At 53.6% G+C, this 10,448-nt stretch overlaps 1 protein-coding gene across 1 annotated transcript; it reads right to left on the minus strand.

Moving 5' to 3' along the window:
- Nucleotides 1-4,937: 4,937 nt before the first annotated feature.
- LOC129196927 (olfactory receptor 14J1-like) lies at nucleotides 4,938-5,903 on the minus strand. The gene has a single exon (XM_054804894.1). The coding sequence runs from the start codon at nucleotides 5,901-5,903 to the stop codon at nucleotides 4,938-4,940; it is 966 nt and encodes a 321-aa protein (XP_054660869.1).
- Nucleotides 5,904-10,448: the final 4,545 nt, after the last annotated feature.

Genomic DNA, 10,448 nt, shown 5'->3' on the forward strand with positions numbered 1-10,448 from the left:
AGGGACATCTGCAGGGAGTGTGGGAGGGCAGAGAAAGTGTTGCCCTGGGCTGGTCCTCTGCTGCTGAGCTGGGCCAGGCTCCTGGGATGGAGGGAGCTCATGGCAAGTGGGCAGCACTGCAGAGAGACATCTCTGCCCAGGAGCAGCTCCTCTGCAAAGCGCAGAATGATTTGAGTTGGAAGGGATCTCAAAGATCATCTAGTTCCAACCTCCCTGACATGGGCAGGGACACCTTCCACTAGACCTCATTTCCCGAAGCCTCATCCAACCTGGTCTTCAAGACTTCCAGGGATGAGGCATCCACAACCTCTCTGGGCAACCTGTTCCAGGGCCTCACCACTCTCACAGTAAAGAATTTCTTTCTAACATCTAATCTAAATCTACCCTCCTTCAGCTTAAACCCATTACCCCTTGTCCTGTCACTACACTCCCTCATAAACAGTCCCTGACCATCTTTCCTGTAGGCCCCTTCAGTTACTGGTAAGCCGCAATATGATCTCCCTGGAGCCACCTTTTCTCCAGGCTGAACAACATGAATGCACTCTTAGCAAATGTGCAGGTGACACCAAGCTGTGTGGTGCATTTGACATGCCTGAGGGACAGGATGCCATTCAGAGGGACCTGAACAAGCTCGAGAAGTGGGCCCATGTGATCCTCATGAAATTCAGCAAGGCCAAGTACAAGGTCGGACACCTGGGTCAGGCAGCCCCTGGTATCAATACCTTCTGGGCGATGAAGGGATTGAGAGCAGCCCTGTGCAGCAGGACGTGAGGGTACTGGTCGATGAAGAACTGGACATGAGCTGTCAGTGTGCACTTGCAGCCCAGCAATCCAACTGTATCCTGGGCTGCATCAAAAGAACCATGGCCAGCAGGTCAAGGGAGATGATTCTGCCCCTCTGCTCTGGTGAGAGCCCACATAGAGTACTGTGTTCAGCTCTGCCGTCCTCAGTACAAGAAAGACATGGAGCTGTTGGAGTGAGTCCAGAGGACATCATAAAGATAATCAGAGGGCTGGAACACCTCTCCTGTGAAGACAGGCTGAGAGAGCTGGGGTTGTTCAGCCTGGAGAAGGCTCTGAGAAGACCTTATTGCAGCCTTCCAGTACCTAAAGGTGGCCTAAAGGAAGGCTTGAGAGGGACTGTTTCCAAGGAAGTGTAGTGGTAGGACAAGGGGTAATGTGTTTAAACTAAAAGAGGGTAGATATTAGGAAGAAATTCTTCCCTGTGAGGGTGGTGAGGCACTGGCACAGGTTGCCCAGAGAAGCTGTGGATGCCCCATCCCTGGAAGTCTTCAAGGCCAGGTTGGATGGGGCTTCGGGAAACGAGGCCTAGTGAAGAGCGTCTGATGTTTGAGGTCCCTTCCAACTCAAATCATTCTATGATTCTATGCTTCTATGAAAACACTCTCCTGCACTGTATGCCACGGCCAAGCTGCACCTAGTGATGTCCACCTTCCACAAGGCATAGTCATACAAGAAATGATTTCGACAGAGAGCTAGGAAAGGAGAGATGAAATACAATTCAGGAGTTGAATAAAGAGATAATAAGACCTCTGAAAGAAAGGGCAAGTTTCTAACTGCCTGAAGCTCAAAGCAGCCACCGGATGGTTGGGAGGAATCTGAATGACCAAAAAGCAAGGGGAGGGGGAAGCCTGGAGAGCCATGGGAAGGGCCTATGTCCACTTACTTTGCGGAAAAGATGCCCTTAGACACGGTCCTTTAACCAGGAGAGGTGCTACACCCGGAAGGGGAGGGAGGTTAAACACACAGTGAAATAGAGTAGTGGTAAGGCAAGAATGAGCAAAGATCAGTATTTCTTCTCCCATGATTAATGCAATTCTTGGAAATCCCCATTGCGGGCATGGTGGGAAAACATTGTCATTTCATGAAAAGTACTCAAATGTTTCAGCTGATAAAAATGTGCTGACCTCTCTTTGAATGTCTAAACCCGTTGTTCACCTTTCCAGGCAGATCTCAGCTGTCTGACCAAAACCACCCACGGCCACTTGTAGGGGCCCCAGCGTAGCTGAGGGGCTTGCCTGGGACTGGCAGCTGTCAGAGAGGAGCTGTGGGAGAGCAGAGCCCCTGGGGAGCTGCAGGTGGAGGCTGGGCAAGGGGTCCCAGGGAGTCTACACTGGCACCGAGCTTCTGTGTCCCTGAGACTGAAGGCATTCATGTCCTACAAGTAACCCCAGTTCTGGAAAACAAGTTCCTTTGCAAAAAAGGAAAAAGAACACCAAATCCCATGAAAGACCAGAATATTAGAAGGAAAGACAAAAAAGTATGAAGAATTGTAAAACCCGAAAAGTGTGTTGACACATTTTCTTTTCTTTAGATTATTTCCTTCTTCATTTCTTTTTTTATTTCAAAGACAGAGAATATATTAATAAGCATGGGTGAAGCTATAGCATTAAAAAAAAAAAAGTGTCTTGCACAGAGCCCCATGCCCACCCCCAAAACCTTCCTTGCCAGGACTGTTTATGTGTTGTGGATGAGTAGAATGCACCTCACTCAGAGAAGCAGCAATAAGCTGTCTTGAGGTAAAATGATAATTTGACAGAGTTCCATAAGTTGGCTGGAATTTAACAAAGTGGATTTAACAGTGGTTTGACAAGGTTCAGCAGGTTTGGCCCTGTGAGGTGCCCACACCTGAGCTGTCTGTCCTCATGCACTCCTCATGCACACGGGGTGTTCAGAGACACGAGTCCTTCCCTTGCAGACGCAGAGGCAGTGCATGGCAGCAGTCACAGTGTCTCGCTGGGCTCCTGTTGCCACGTCAGGAGGCTGGGAGGCACCTCAGCCCTGCGCTGTATCGCCCCGCTCTGCACTCGCCTGAGGTGCCCCATGGCAGGAGGAATGGACACGGGGACCTGGGTTCAAGGAAGCCCACCCCAGTGCTGCATGCAGGTGGTTTCCCAGGGGATGTTACTCTCTAAGTCAAGTGACCTGGGGACACTGTGTGTCCCACACACCTTCATGGTGTCCCCAGGAACAGCTGTGGGCATTTGTGCTCACTCAGGTTCCTCCCACCACACGCACACCATGTGCATGCTTATGACTCGTCTGTACGATGCCAAGATGGACTTGTGACCTGGTCACTCGGTGTCCCTCCGTGGAGGCACAAACAACCCCTCTGAGCTGGGGTGGGAGGCCAGTGCTGGCAATGGTGGCTGTTCTTGGCTGCTGTGTGACGATGACCCCGGGGCAGCTTTCCCGGGGTGCCCAGCACACATGGGCACAGAGCAGATCCTGCTCTGCTGGTGCTTCATGGCTCTGCCAGGAGGCCTGGCTGTGCGAGGACACTGCTGTGTGCCCCCACCCTGCACACTCACGCAGCTGAGGTGGACACCGGTGTTTCCCTCTCGCTGGCACTTCCCAGCCCAGACATCCCAGCCCCTTCCCAGCTCTCACCACTCCCCTGCCCTCTCCCCAGGTGAGCAGAGCATCCCAGTCTGTGCTGGTCCCTCAGCAGGAAATGGAGAAGATGGAGGTGAGTGACAGTGTCTCTCTGGCTGGCATGCTGAGGAGATCTCCATGCCAGGCAGCCTGCAGCCCCCCTGCCAGTCCCGCTCCCCAGGACAGCACAGAGTCCTGGCCCTGGGGCTCCTCTGGCAGCTCCCGCTGCCCCAGTGGCAGGGCAGCCTGCCCCAAGCTGGCACCCGCAGCCAAGGCTTTCTCTTTCCATGTCTGCCCTGCACACACATGGTGCCCTGCTCTTCTCCCAGGACATCCCATCTCCCCACAGAGCCTTTCGACAAGGTGGGCACATCTGTGCTGGCCTGGCCAGCCATTCCTACACCCCCTGCCCATGCTCTCCACAGCCCTTGAGCTGGTGGAGCTGCTCTGCAGAGCAAGTGGGCTGTGGGGCCTGGGGTCACAGGGGCACTCTGCAAGGGACGTGCTGGTCAGGCTGGGAGGCAGACCCAGCTCAGGGACATCACTGCCACTGACTGCCTCCCACAGAGGCTCTTATGTGGCCATGGAGGCTGCTCAGAGGTGACCTGCCTTATTGCCAATGCCATGAGATGTGTTTGGGTGCTGCACCGCATCCAGTCTATGGCAGTCCACTGATGGGAAAACGAACCACTCACCAGGCTCCTTTCCCTGTGCCTGCTGTGTCCCCTGGCCTTGCAGAACCCTCACTTGGTGGTTCACACCCACATTTAGCACTTGATCTCTGGGGCACGCCACCTTGCACAGGCTCGTGCTTAGTGGGCTCCATTCCCTGCTGACCTCCTGGCACGTGCTGTCCCTGCAGATCCCCTGGGCTCTCCTGGCAGCTCCTCATTCCTTCCAGAAACACACTCATCTGCCATCAGCCCTACCACAGGCTGTCAAGCCCCAGGCAGCTTAGTTGGAGTCCATTCAGCATCTGTGTGGGTGCTGTCCACCGACGAGGAACACCTGAGCCATTCCTCAGTCCCTGGAAGAGCACACTGGGACCCTCATCTCATCCCTCTGCGCCCATGGAGAAACAAGCAAAGCAACAGTTTTCTTTAGAGCCTCTTCCTTGGGCATGTTCTTGAGAGCAAGACTGGAAAAAGACGTAAGCCTTTGGGCAGTGCCCTGAGGAGATTGCCTTTCCTGGTGGAAATGCTGTTACAGAGGCCAGCTCTGTCAGAGATCTGCTGTGCAGGGACTCTGTACACAGGAACGGCCTCTGCAGCTCCAGAGAAGGTCTTGGGGGAAAAATCTCAGTCAGCAATGTCACTGCAGCGTCCTTTTGAATGTTTTAATGCACAGAGGTTGTGGAAATTAATTTACACTGTCTTTGGGTCTAACTAAACAGGTGGATAAAGAATTAGAATTGGTATGAATAATGAACATTCTTTGTAAACAACATTATCACAAGAGAATAAAAGAAAAATAAAACAAAATCAGCAAGAACTGCAACTAGAAAACATATAAAAGAGAAACTAGGCCTGTAATGAGTTATGTTAAAAATGATATGGAGAAGATGTCACGCAGTATATTGCTTCTGAAAAACATCTAGTCATCAGTGTCTGAACTGCACCCTTGAGCTCCTGGTTCCTCATGCTGTAGATGAGGGGGTTCACTGCTGGAGGAACCACCGAGTACAGAACTGCCACCACCAGGTCCAGGGATGGGGAGGAGATGGAGGGGGGCTTCAGGTGAGCAAACAGGGCAGTGCTGACAAGCAGGGAGACCACGGCCAGGTGAGGGAGGCACGTGGAAAAGGCTTTGTGCCGTCCCTGCTCAGAGGGGATCCTAAGCACAGCCCTGAAGATCTGCACATAGGACAGCACAATGAAAACAAAACAACCAAATATTAAAAAACAACTTAATATAAGAAGCCCAACTTCCCTGACGTAGGCATCTGAGCAGGAGAGCTTGAGGATCTGGGGGATTTCACAGAAGAACTGTTCTACAGCATTACCATGGCAGAGTGGTATAGAAAATGTATTGGCCGTGTGCAGCACAGCATAGAGAAACCCAGTGCCCCAGGCAGCTGCTGCCATGTGGACACAAGCTCTGCTGCCCAGGAGGGTCCCGTAGTGCAGGGGTTGGCAGATGGCAATGTAGCGGTCATAGGCCATGACTGTGAGAAGGGAATATTCTGCTGAGATCAGAAAGAAAAAGAAAAAGACCTGAGCAGCACATCCTGTGTAGCAGATGGCCCTGGTGCCCCAGAGGGAATTGGCCATGGCTTTAGGGAGAGTGGTGGAGATGAAGCCCAGGTTGAGGAGGGAGAGGTTGAGGAGGAAGAAGTACATGGGGGTGTGGAGGTGGTGGTCGCAGGCTATGGCAGTGATGATGAGGCCATTGCCCAGGAGAGCAGCCAGGTAGATGCCCAGGAAGAGCCAGAAGTGCAAGAGCTGCAGCTCCCGTGTGTCTGCGAATGCCAGGAGGAGGAACTCAGTGATGGAGCTGCAGTTGGACATTTGCTGGTTCTTGACACGGGGGCATTGTTCTAAGGAGGAAAAGACAGGGGAAAATTGTGACAGACTTCTCTGAGCAAAGCCACTCCAGTTTCCATAGACATTGCACCCCCTCTACCAATTCCAGGGGATTTCTTTGCTTTGTGCTGGCTGAGTGTGCTGTGAGGAGCAGGACCTCTACCCCTGTGCTGCCAAGGAGTCAGCTCTGCCCTGCTCCAGTGAGTACTTGGGAGCTGGTTCCTGACACCCCCGATGGTCACAAGGGCTGTCAGATGCAATTCACCCTTGATGGAAATGTTCAATATCTGCACTCACCACTCCAGAGAGTGTGGGCTGCAGAAGAGAGGCTGAGCATATCTTTATGGTGATTTTTCTCTGTTTTTCTCTTTCTACAATCACATCCGGTTTAGTACTATTTTTAAGGAAGAAATACTCCTTTTTATGACTGAAAGTGTGGAGTCTTCAGACAAGACAGGCAAAAGGGCTCAACTCTCTGTGTCTCAGTGCAGAGTCAGGAGAGCTGCAGTGCCCATCAGTCTTGTTCCCAGATGCCCTGTGCTTAACTTCTGGTACCTCAAGGATGACTGTGCATTAAATTAGTCTTTAAAAAAAAAAAAAAAAAGCAACTGGACTCTGATGAAATCAGGAGGGTGCTGTTTCAAAGGGCAGATCTGCAAACTCTTCTTTTTACAGCACAGAGGTGAAGCTGTGATGGAGAGGGAAGGACATGGCCTCTCTCAGAAAGAAGCAAAGGCCTCTGAGAGGAGAGAACTGACCTCCAAGGGAAAGCTCAGCACTCCCTGGGATCCTACAGCACAGCCGTGCTCTTCTGGGGCAGCTCCCAAGCCCAGCAGCACAGGCAAAGCAGAGAGTCAGATGTCCTGAAGATGGGATGTCCTAAAGGCAGAGTCAGCTCATTGCTCAGCAGACAACACCCAGCAGACATCTAGAGTGAGGGACCACAAGAGAGCAGCCTGAAGGCAGCCTAGCCCAGGGCTTGGCTGCAGTTTCCTCCCACTCCCTGCCCATGTCTCTGCTGCCTGGAGCTGTCCCTGCCAGGAGCTGGTGCTCTGCCCACACCTCTCCTCCCTGTCCCTGCTCACAGAGCCCATCCCACCCTCTGTGTGCTCAGCTCTGCCCTGCAGACCCCTCCTGGCACCAGGGCACTGCCCAAGGGGATCCCAATGCTCCTTGAGAAGTGCCATGGCAAATGTCCCAGGGGCAATCTCAAGCTGTAATCAGCCCTCACAAACAAAGCACCCTCTCAAGAGCAGAAGGACCCTGCCCTGCCCTTCCAGGGGGTCGCTCCTTCCACCCACAGCTTCTCCCTGCAGTGCCCTGGGCAGCTCCCCGGGCAGGCTGAGTGCTGACCCTGGCAGGCGGCAGAGTCCCTGCCCCGGCACACAGCCCCTGGGCTGCAGGGACCCTGCTCTGAAGGACACAACTGGGCACCCCTGCCTGCACACCTGCATTCCCAGCCACTCAAACTTGCCTCTGCACAGGGAGTCCACCTGGCACATCCCAGGAGCTGTGGGCTCTGCCAGTTTGAGGAGATGCCTCCAGGAACCGCATCGGCATTGCCCTGCACCCAGAGACTTCCCGTGTCAAGGGCTCTCAAGATTTCTCCTTCCCTGAGCTCTCAGCAAGCCTCCCATTTCCAACTGCCTTGAAGCTCTCTCTGCCTCGCTGTTCTCCCCTCGGTGCCTGCAGGCAGAGCCCTCAGCCCTGCTGTGCTCTGCAGAGGAGCTGCTCCTGGCCAGAGATGTCTCTCTGCAGCACAGCCCACTTGCCATGAGCTCCCTTTGTCCCAGGAGAGCAGCAGCAGAGGCCCAGCCCAAGGCGGCATGTTAATGACCCCTCTGGTGGGTTTGGGGATGAGTCCATGAAGCTCAGGCCCTGAGAGGAAGCTGATGAAACCTCTCCAGAAGTCACAGTCCGATGCAAACTCCACAGTTTCTTGGAGCATTAATGGGTCCCCCTGAGGGCCATCCCTGACAAAGCAACTCTGGGGCTGGTTAGAGCAGGCAAGTGGAGGCAGTGATGACAGGTAGGCAAAGGCAATGGCAAGGTGGCTCTGATGCTCAGTAATCCTGGGTGTATTTGATCAAGCCAAAGGGCCAAGCTGTGACCCCCAGCCCCTGGGAGGGGAGACCCTGTCCCTCACATGTGTCTCAGGGCTCTTCCTGGGCCACTGTGATGTGGGGATGTGCAATGCCTAGAGCAGGACTACCACACACTCTTTCTCAGGCTCACAGGTTGTGACAAGGGGGCGATGAAGTCCTGGTGCTCTAATGATAAGATGTCTCCTCACAGGCATCACCTGCAGAGAGAACAGCCACAGCCCAGCAGACCCAGACCTTGGCTGTGTTGGGGGCTTTCAGCCTTGCCACTGCCCCCAGATGTCTCCACCACAGGATGTCCTACGGTGTCCCACACCTGCACCTCTTTCCCTGCAGGCTCTTGACACCCAGCCTGCTTACCAACTTGGGTCTCACCTGAGCGTCTTCCTACCCTTACTGATATCTCTCCATCCTCACAGACTGCTCATTGAAATGCAAAGCTCTGGCTGATCCAGACTCTTGCTGGGTGGCCTCTTGTACCACAGAACTGCGCTTGCAGGGACATTTCTTTCTCCTTGTGTCCCATCTCAACCTCCCAAGATGCACTTGGTGGCATCTTGTCTTTCTCATGATGTTTCCCAGTTTTGAGAAAAGCTCCACCATCTCTGAAACCACCTTTCAAGCAGTCTCAGGCTACTCCTAGACTGCCCCGAGCCTCTCCACCACTGGGCAAAGGGGCCAAAGAAGCCCAGGTCTCTCAGCCCCTCCACACAGCCCATCTGCTTAAGGCCCCAAACTCCACCTGGCCACATCTCCTCTGGCCACTCTCCAGCTCCTCCCAGCTCCAGCAAAAGAGGGAGCCGACAACTGGGACAAAGCCATGTGTGGGGGTCCCTACCAGTGTGGTGTCAAGGGCCAGAAGAACTGCCCTGCTCTGGGGGACCATGCTCATCCTAACGCAGCCCCGTATGCAACTGGCCTTCCTCACAGTGAGCAGAAACCCCTGGCTCGGATGGTGTCCCTCGCAGTTGCCAGGCCCTTCTCCTCCTCAGAGTCCCTCCTCAGCACAGCAGGTCCCAGCTGGCCCTGATGTACAGGTTGGTTCTTCTCCCTGAGGCCAGACTGGCCAATTCTCCTTGTCAACGTCACGAGGTTTCTTTTGGCCAAATCCCCGAGTTTCTCCAGGTCCCTCTGGACTGAAGCTCCATTTGGTCAGCGGTTACTGTTTGTGTGCGGGTGGCTCACCCTGATGGTGGTGGAGTCTCACAAGAGAACAGCATGAGGAGTTGCAGGGCTCTACAGACCCAGGTAGGAATTGCCATGAAGAGAGTCTGCAAAACACCAAAGGAGGGTACAAAGCAAGCCAAACCAGGGTCAGCGGAGAAAGGAGAAATGAGGGTGGGGCTGTTTGACACATGGTGATATTAGTGGAAAATGTATAGCTGTGTAGACACACAGACAACATGGATCCCTCCAGGAGCCAAATCCAGCAGCCTGACAGAGGTGACGACTGCTGCAGCTCCATGCCACGCACACACACATGCACACAGAAATGCCAGCACATGTGCACGTGCACACACCCCCCACACACACACTCAGAATGAAGTCTCTCAGTCAACTCGCAGACTCTACAGCAGCTGGCACTGAACTCCCCTGCTCCTCCAGAACCAGCTTCTCCATGGTCTCCCCATCGGAGTGGCTCACACAGCCTTGGCTCCCAGGTCACTTCACCTTTGCACCAGCGACTCCAGCTTGATCTTCACCACCAATTGCACACTGATGCATGTAACCTCACTCGCTCCGCAGCCGGCAGCACAGACACATGGGCCTCTGTGACAGCTGGTCTGACTCCCCTTGCTGGCACGTAGAGCTGCTCCTTGCACATGCCCGCACACAGCATAGAGAGCCCCCCAGCCAGGAACAGAGTTAGAAATGGAGCTGAATGAGGAGACACATCAGATGGTTGAGTTCAGGCGCAGGGCATGTCCAGACCAGCATATTGACCAGACAAAGTTTTATATGCGAAGGCTCCTTTATCCCTGTTATATTTATGGATGAAATCATCTTGAGTGCCCTCCCATAGCACATACAGGATAAGCAATCAGGCTCAGTCATCATGTGTTCATGAAAGGCAGGTCCTTCTTGATTACCCTCATCTCCTTGTATGACAAGGTGACCCACTTAGTGGATGAGGGAAAGATGGTGGATGTTGTCTACCTAGACTTTAGTAAAGCCTTTGACACCATTTCCCAGAGTATTGTCCTGGAGAAACTGGCTGCTCATGGAGTTTGTGGGTATGTTCTTCGCTGGGTAAAAAACTGTCTGGATGGCAGGGCCTAAAGAGTTGTGGTGAATGGAGTTCATACCAGTTGGCGGTATTCGCCAGGGCTCAGTACTGGCGCCAGTTCTCCTTAATGTCTTCATGAATGATCTGGACGAGGGGATCAAGTGGACCCCCAGTAAGTTTGCTGATGACACCAAGTTGGGT

The sequence above is a fragment of the Grus americana genome, chromosome 27 (genome assembly GCF_028858705.1).
Source record: "Grus americana isolate bGruAme1 chromosome 27, bGruAme1.mat, whole genome shotgun sequence".
NCBI classification, from domain to species: Eukaryota; Metazoa; Chordata; class Aves; order Gruiformes; family Gruidae; genus Grus; species Grus americana.